We start from the raw sequence: 8,832 nt of genomic DNA, 5'->3' as shown, positions 1-8,832 counted from the left end.
AAAGACCTTCAGAATATGAATAGACCTTAGGAACGAGGGCATTCCAAAAAAAAAAACGATTACTTTTCAAAAAACTGAAAATAAATGATTAGTTTCTTTAAAACCCTCAATTACCATGGTTATTACTGTTAACTTTTCCTTTAATTTTTTCTTATAAAAATGATTAGCCCATTGTAATGTAGAATTGTAGATGTTCCTGTAACTTATTTTATTTTTTAACAATTGAAAATAATGTTGATTCTTACGCGCGGCTTGGATTTTATTTTCCGTTGGAAGTCTGAATAACGAAGACGAAGAAACAGGGGAGAATTTAAAATCATATGTGTCTACCAGAATTCAACTTGATTTCTAGAAAGATTCTGGAATTTACGGCAAGAAAATGATTATCTTTTTATAAGTATTATGCAATTCTTGTTTTGATGAGATTGAGTTTTTCATCGGAGTTTTTGGTTGATTCAACCGTTTGCAATCGGCTAAAGTGATGTCGGAAAGGAAAACGACATCTAAACCAAGACATAGCGGCGGAGGTGTCGCCGGTGGTTCCGATAGTGGTTCCTCATCACGTAACGTTCCACACGTTCATCCTCAGGCGCCAGGTTATCGCACCGTTTTCTGTAACGATCGCGAAGCCAACTATCTCGCCAAATACCTGGTATTTCTATCTACATTATATAGACATGACAGAGAATTCTTGCCTAAAACTTCAATCGATTGAATAGCTGTTTTCTACACTTTATTTTATAATATTCTTTTCAAATTTGGCGCTCGAATTATGAATAGGGTTTCTTTTCAACGCCTGTACCTTTCTAGCTCTTAAACCTTCATGATTTCTATCGATTCAACCCCTTTTCTTATATGAAGTTCATTAAATCTGCTATTTACCATTCCTTCTAGTTATAGCAGTCCTAGGGACGCTTAGCATCTGGTGGCGTTCTTGAGGAGCATGAAATTTTACAAACAATTTTCTTCATATTGTGACTAATTTATTTCATGTAATCAGGGAAATGCAGTATCAACAACGAAGTACAACCTTGTTACTTTTCTCCCAAAGGGGCTGTATGAACAGGTAAATCATTGTGAAGATGGTGTAAAAGTAAAACAGATAATTACATTTACATTGAAGCTAATCTATAACATATTGACATGGTGTTCTTGTTTCTAATGACAGTTCAGGCGGGTGGCTAACCTCTACTTTCTTACAATCTCATGTTTATCATTTACACCTGTTAGGTATGCATATGAAGAAAGGGAACCCTAGAATGATAACATTTGAAATCACATTTATTGACACTCCTAACACACTTCTTTTTCTTATGCAGTCCTGTTAGTCCAGTCACAAATGTAATCCCACTAAGCATTGTGCTTTTTGTCTCTCTTGTCAAGGAGGCTTTTGAAGATTGGGTAAGCATTAAGAGTGCAATTAGTGCTTATGTTTCTTTATAGTTGTTTATGTTTCTCATTCCTATACAAAACCCTAATTATTAACAGAAGCGGCTTCAAAATGATAAGACAATAAACAATTCTCCTGTTGACTTGATGCAAGACAAAACATGGGAATCTGTACCCTGGAGGTTGCTGCAGGTTGGGGATATTGTTAGAGTAAGTATGCTCCATTTCTACATTTACAAATCAATCTATAAATTATTATTATTATTAAAAGTTCAATGCAAATCTTAGGGTTCATCTGGTTGTTGTAGGTGAAGCAAGATGGGTTCTTTCCAGCAGATTTATTACTCCTTGCATCTACAAATCCTGATGGCATTTGCTACATTGAGGTCTATTTCAATTCAAGTTTATTAATTAAAAGGAATTCAGATTGATTTGTTATTTGGTTCATATTAATTTATGCATTTTCCATGTTCATAGACTGCAAATCTGGATGGTGAAACAAATCTTAAAATCAGGAAAGCTATGGAGAAGACATGGGACTATGTGACACAAGAAAAAGCCTCAGAATTCAAAGGTTATATAACTTATATTATATGTTTATTATACTTTTAATTTAAGTTGTTGGAATTCCATTTTTACATTGATGATGCCTTTATATATTCCATTTTCAGGCCAAATACAATGTGAACAACCAAATAATTCACTTTATACCTTCACTGGTAATTTGATAGTCCAAAAGCAAACTCTACCCCTTGGTCCAAATCAAATTGTTTTGAGAGTAAGATATTAATATTATACTTCTTTTTTCTTATTGTTCAAATATTTCCTTTTTTCATATATATATAATTTTTTGAAAATTCAGGGTTGCAGTCTACGCAATACAGAATACATTGTTGGAGTTGTAGTATTTACTGGACACGAGACTAAGGTTTTTGAAAATTGTTCCATTTTTTAATATTTTTTTATCTATATACAATATTACAATTACAAAACTATGTTTAAACTGTATTAAAATACAGGTAATGATGAACACCATGAATGTCCCTTCAAAAAGGAGTACACTTGAGAAGAAACTTGACAAAGTAATCGCTACTCTTTTTGGTGTTCTCCTAACTCTGTGTATCATTGGTGCTATAGGAAGGTATTATATCGACTTTCATGCTCATTAGTCATAAATTTTATTTCCCATTTTGACCTTTCCTCATATGCTAATATTCTACCCTTTCACAGTGCATTATTTGTGGACGTGAGGTATTATTACCTACAGCTTCAAGTTAATGTGGAATCTGAACAGTTTAATCCAGGAAACAGACTTGTGGTGTTTGTTCTAAGCATCTTTACACTGATTACTCTCTATTCACCAATCATTCCAATTTCCCTTTATGTTTCTGTTGAGATGATCAAGTTTATTCAGTCAACTAAGTTCATAAACAACGACTTGCATATGTATCATGTTGAAACCAACACTCCTGCATTAGCAAGAACATCGAATCTGAATGAAGAACTTGGGCAAGTTGAGTATGTTTTCTCTGATAAAACTGGAACTTTAACAAGAAATTTAATGGAGTTCTTTAAGTGCTCTGTTGGTGGAGAAACTTATGGAAGTGGTGTTAGTGAAATTGAAATGGGAGTAGCTAGACAGAATGCTGCAGACATTGAAGAGGTATGCAAATGCAATTTATAAAAAAATTGTGTAAAACTTTATGCAAAAATATAATTTAAAAAAAAAAAAAAAAATTTCATAGGTTCAAAGACCATCAAGTGCAACACGTGATAAGGGGTTTAATTTTGATGATGCTAGACTAATGTCTGGTGCTTGGAGGAATGAACCTAATGCTGAGATGTGTAGGGTAATTAATTTACTTTCATATAAATTGTTGTAACATGAAGTTTTTAATAATTTATTTTTTTTCCTTGATTGTTTAGGAATTTTTCAGATGCCTTGCTATATGTCATACTGTACTCCCTGAAGGTGAAGAGACTCCAGATAAACTTAAATATCAAGCTGCATCACCTGATGAAGCTGCTTTAGTTACTGCTGCAAAAAACTTTGGCTTCTTTTTCTATAGGTATTTTTTAAATTTCTAATTATTATTTATTATAATTATGGTGTATAATGTATAGATATAAACGATTTTCAGGCGTACGCCTACAATGGTGTATGTTCGTGAATCAAATGTTGAGAAAATGGGAAATGTTCAAGATGTTTCATATGAAATCCTTAATGTTCTTGAGTTTAACAGGTATATATAATATTTTGGTCAACTCTTTGACTTGATGTTTCATGGTATGTTATCTGACCATAATTTTTTTTTTTTTTTTTTACCTTTTTTTATAGTACTAGAAAGAGGCAATCTGTTGTATGTCGTTACAAAAACGGGAGGCTTGTGTTGTATTGCAAAGTAAGAATCTAGTAAACTAGTAAGGCTCTCATTGCAAACTTGAAGCTCTTTATTGACATGAAAACTGACTACTAATTTAGAATCTGTTGATCACAGGGGGCTGATACTGTAATTTACGAAAGATTAGGGGCTGGAAGCGATGAAATTAAACAAATTACAAGGGTGCATATGGAACAATATGGAGAAGCTGGATTGCGAACTCTTTGTCTGGCTTATAAAGAATTAAGTGAAGACGTTTATGAAAGTTGGAATGAAAAATTTATCAATGCAAAATCTGCATTACGAGATCGTGAGAAGAAATTGGACGAGGTACAACCTGTACTGTTCTGTACTGTATTGTTCTGTACTGTTCTTTCATGTCTTGTTTTTTTTTTTTTTAAATATGTAAAACTGAAAACAGGTGGCAGAATTGATTGAGACGGATCTTAATTTAATTGGATGCACTGCTATAGAAGACAAGCTTCAAGAAGGGGTGCCATCATGTATAGAAACTCTTGCTAAAGCTGGAATAAAGATTTGGGTGCTTACAGGGGACAAATTAGAAACAGCAATAAATATAGCTTATGGTATATAATTCATTTTCCACCTTTTTTCACAGTTTATATATTTAATCTCATTAGAAAGATTTTAATTTTCGCAGCTTGCAAGTTGATCAACAATGAGATGAAACAGTTTATTATCAGTTCAGAAACTGATGAGATCAGAGATGCTGAAAACAGAGTAAGGAATAGCTCCTACTTAATTTTACCATATCAGAATTTTCAATACTCTTAGTTTATTAAAATAATGATAAAAAAAATATATAACCAGGGTGACCCTGTGGAGATCGCTCAGCTTATAAAAGAGACAGTTCAAAACGAGTTACAAAAATACCATGAGGAAGCGATAACGATCCTCCGTGGCACATCTGGTCAAAAGTTGGCACTTCTTATAGATGGAAAGTGTTTAATGTATGCATTAGACCCAAGCCTGAGGTCAATTTTGCTTAATTTGAGTTTGAACTGTAATTCAGTTGTCTGCTGCCGTGTTTCTCCTTTACAAAAAGCACAGGTAAAATAATATATCAACATTTAATTATTTTTTTTTGTTTATCGATAACTAACGTTGTTGATTATTTAAAAAAGGTGACAAGATTGGTGAGAATAGGGGCGAATAAAATAACACTAAGCATCGGTGATGGTGCAAATGATGTCGGAATGATTCAAGCAGCAAACATCGGAGTCGGAATAAGCGGTCTAGAAGGAATGCAAGCAGTAATGGCTAGTGACTTTGCAATTGCTCAATTCCGGTTTCTAACAGATCTTCTCCTTGTTCATGGAAGATGGTCTTATCTGAGATTATGCAAAGTCGTTTCCTATTTTTTCTACAAAAATCTCACATTCACTTTGACTCAATTCTGGTACACTTTCAACACCGGATACTCAGGTCAAAGATTCTACGACGACTGGTGTCAGTCTCTATACAACGTCATCTTCACCGCCCTCCCAGTTGTCATTGTCGGACTCCTCGACAAGGTAATCACCAATTCCATTCCCATGTTCATCACTCCGTTGTGATTCCATTCCGTTGTGTGTGTGTGTAGGATGTGGGGGCGGAGCTTTCGAAGAAGTATCCGCAGTTGTATAAAGAGGGGGTGAATAATAGTTTTTTTAATTGGAAAGTTGTTGGGATTTTGGCTTTGATTTCGGTTTATCAATCGATAATTGTGTATAATTTTGCGGTGATTTCGAGTACTGCGGGGTTGACTTCGTTGGGGAAAATGTTGGGGCAGTGGGACGTTAGCACAACCGCGTTTACGTGTCTTGTCATAACTGTCAATTTGCGGCTTTTAATGATGTGTAGTACGGTTACGAGGTGGCATATTATAAGCATTGGTGGGAGTGTGTTGTTGTGGTTCATATTCATTTTTATATATGCCATTGTTTTTGTAGATAAGGTACTTATATTCTTTGCTATTATTTTTTGTTTTTTTTGAGGATATAGATTGTTTATCATCTATGTTAAATTTTTTATAATTTTGTGTCTTGAATTCAGGGGACTTATTTTAGTATTTATGTGCTGATGAGCACCATCTACTTCTATCTGATGGTCATTCTTATTCCCACTGTTGCACTTTTATTGGACTTCGTATACCAAGGGTAAGTTTTCTAGGGTTATTTTTAATGATGAGCAACTCCCAGTCCAATGCAGACTAAACACAGTACAACGTGTTATGTTATGTTATGTTATGTCAGTATTATTTTATTATTTTGATACTTAAAAGTGTGAGTGTTTCAGGTTTCAGAGATGGTTATACCCGTATGATTATCAGATTGTTCAAGAGATACACAGGGATGAGGCAGATACGGTTGGTGCGGGATTGCTTGATATAGGTGGCCAACTGAGCCCAGAAGATGAAAGAAAGTATGCATTTGCGATGCTACCAAAGGAAAAGTCAAAGCACACCGGTTTTGCGTTTGACTCGCCAGGGTATGAGTCGTTTTTTGCAACACAACAAGGAGTGGTTGCACCACAAAAGGCTTGGGATGTGGTTCGAAGAGCTAGCATGAAACCAAAGGAAAAGAAACCTTTACTTGGTGAGCATCACTAGGTGTTTATAACACTAAAAGGAAAGGAAAAAAAAACATACATGTAGATTAAGAAACATAAAAAGAAACTTGTAAATAGTTTTGGTTTTTATGAGTTTTGAATCATAATTTTGTTTTGCTAGTCTTGATTTGATCATTCATTTTGTAGGAAGCTAGTCTCGAACCCTTGAAGTCTATGGCTTCTCCCTTTTTCATGTACATGTTAGGGGTTGTTTTTTTTTTCCTAGTTAAATGGTGCATGGATAAATTGGCTGAGTGGATAATGATGTCTTGTGAGAGGGCTGAGTGGATAATGATGTCTGTCACGACAAAGTCTTGCATAAATAGTATTAATGAGACTAATTAAATGATCATTTTAACAATATTAATCAATTTTAACATGAGAGGAGTTATAATACATTAAGTCGTTTTTTAGGTTTAACTCATTAAGGGCGTGTTCGGCAAAATTAGCTGGTAGCGGGTAACTTGTAGCATTTTGTTAAACGCTATATGAAATAGCATTTGGATTTGGAGCGTTTTGTTTAAACTAAACGCTAGAAGCTTGTAGTGTGGATTCATATTATGTGGATTCATTTATTTATTGCTATAGTACAAAATATAACGGAACATTTTGTCAAACACTAGAAGCTACAAGCTCCTAGACGCTCCGAAACACTCCGTGTCGAACATGCCCTAAATCATTATGTCCGGATCAAGTCAAAAAGAAACAACAATATATAGTTGTCCATATTAAATGCTTAACCAATAAAGCTCATTAAATAAAAAAATAACTCATTAGAATCTTTCCAATGAATATAGGAATAAATACTTTATGTTCATATGTAATTTATGGCTTATGTGAATAACATATTATGTGGATTCATTTATTTATTGCTATATTACAAAATATAAATGAATTATAGACCATTCTTATACTAAGAGCATCTCTAATGGTTAACTTTTTTTTAATAGTTTGTTTGGTTTTTATATATAAATTTAACTAATTTATTTTCATCTATCTTCAATGTTATATAAGACCCCCTCATTTAAATACAATTAATCGGATCTTTATTTATATACATCAAATATGAAAAAAATTGTTATGTTATAGTTAGAAAATAAACAAAATTATTGAAAATATTATATAATTGTTATAAGATTTGTACTTCATACATGAAATGCCATTAATTATTTAATAGAAATAATTAATTAGTAAAAAAGCAAAAAATATAAAACTAAAATATAATGAAAGGTGTAAATACTTTAGAAAATAAAATGTTTTAAACACATATACTTAACTTAGATCCGATCAACAAAGTTCATCAACCGTATCTCCCTTGAATTTTCAATATCACTTTCATGAGATTAGTCGACACAACCTAACCATGAAAATCTTGAACAAAAATAAAAATAAACGATTGTTGTATTATAGATGTGTAATATAATAAATATTCGTGTGTACATAAGGTAGAATGTTAAAATAAAATCTTACCAAATGCAACACGAGTGTCAAGATTCTTGGCTATTAAATCCTGAAAAGTCACAAAATTATAAGGATCCACTATAACAGCAAAATCATTTGATACACGAACTTTGGTTGTTTTGTAGAAATTATTCTAATGCTTATGATCAACCTTCACGTAATCTCCTTCATTTCGGTCATACCAAAACTACTAATTTCCCTTATAGATTCTTCAGCAAAGAGGGCTTCAAACGAACTAATGAACTTTTTTTTATTGTTGCTTGTATTTTAGTGTCATGTAATTGAAAAGAATTTGGTTAAGTTTTAAATTTTATAAATTAAAAGCAACATAATAATAAAAAGATAAAATTATACCTACTCGTCAATTAAAATCATGTCCAAGCTGCTGAACATGTTTGAGTTGTTTTTTAAGTTTGCTTTCAAATCAAGAGTACTTGAACACGAATGTTTCAGGTTTCCTTGGATGCATCGATGTCAGCAACCTTATCAAAGACGATCTCATCGCGGCTGTTTTGTGCCATGGGTGTAAAATAAAAGGGAAAACAATTAGTATTAGAAAGAACTTTTATATGAAATAAAAGGGACGTATACAATGCATTTATCTGTAAAGAGGTATGATTCATAAAAAGGTGTGAAAGCTATTATAGCTGTCAACAAAATTGTTTCCATACTTAATTTCAAAAGATGCATAAATAGATTATATATTATTTCCTATTAAATCAACCTAAAAGTGTAATAGGATCATACCAAAATATTTTAAAATCATATCAAAATTAACCGGATTTTTATGACATAATAATTTAAAAAAATCATAATCATCTCTAATATATAAAAATGACATTTTCCTAATTAGTGTCAATTCCAAAGATAGTTAATTTCTATTGTGTTAAAGGTATGTAATATCTTTTCCTTTTTATTTGAAAAGTTTCAGAAAAGTAGTTAACCGATTTCATATAATTTGTGACAAAGAAAATCGAAATATATGAATACA

The 8,832-nt window shown here is 32.5% G+C and overlaps 1 protein-coding gene across 1 annotated transcript; it reads left to right on the top strand.

The window, feature by feature from the left end:
- Positions 1–239: 239 nt before the first annotated feature.
- Positions 240–6,627, top strand: LOC145101045 (phospholipid-transporting ATPase 3-like). Its single transcript, XM_079038211.1, has 23 exons — positions 240–652; positions 1,001–1,066; positions 1,169–1,230; positions 1,320–1,401; positions 1,489–1,599; positions 1,698–1,775; positions 1,867–1,963; positions 2,061–2,167; positions 2,252–2,317; positions 2,409–2,530; positions 2,620–3,052; positions 3,135–3,239; positions 3,316–3,458; positions 3,531–3,632; positions 3,728–3,791; positions 3,888–4,100; positions 4,192–4,357; positions 4,432–4,511; positions 4,602–4,841; positions 4,916–5,305; positions 5,374–5,727; positions 5,826–5,929; positions 6,069–6,627. The coding sequence occupies exons 1-23, from the start codon at positions 482–484 to the stop codon at positions 6,379–6,381; spliced, it is 3,669 nt and encodes a 1,222-aa protein (XP_078894337.1). The 5' UTR covers positions 240–481; the 3' UTR covers positions 6,382–6,627.
- Positions 6,628–8,832: the final 2,205 nt, after the last annotated feature.

The sequence above is a fragment of the Lactuca serriola genome, chromosome 4 (assembly GCF_051521515.1).
Source record: "Lactuca serriola cultivar US96UC23 chromosome 4, Lser_US96UC23_V15, whole genome shotgun sequence".
Classification (NCBI taxonomy): domain Eukaryota; kingdom Viridiplantae; phylum Streptophyta; class Magnoliopsida; order Asterales; family Asteraceae; genus Lactuca; species Lactuca serriola.
The sequence above is the reverse complement of the archived record's forward strand: the minus strand, read 5'-3'. Positions and strand labels throughout refer to the sequence as shown.

Excerpts from the sequence above, each read along its gene's own strand:
- LOC145101045 (XM_079038211.1), top strand. The coding sequence starts at position 482 with ATGTCGGAAAGGAAAACGACATCTAAACCAAGACATAGCGGCGGAGGT. Across the intron at positions 2,531-2,619 it reads ATCATTGGTGCTATAGGAAG|TGCATTATTTGTGGACGTGA; the intron begins GTATTATATCGA and ends ACCCTTTCACAG. Across the intron at positions 5,306-5,373 it reads TTGTCGGACTCCTCGACAAG|GATGTGGGGGCGGAGCTTTC; the intron begins GTAATCACCAAT and ends GTGTGTGTGTAG.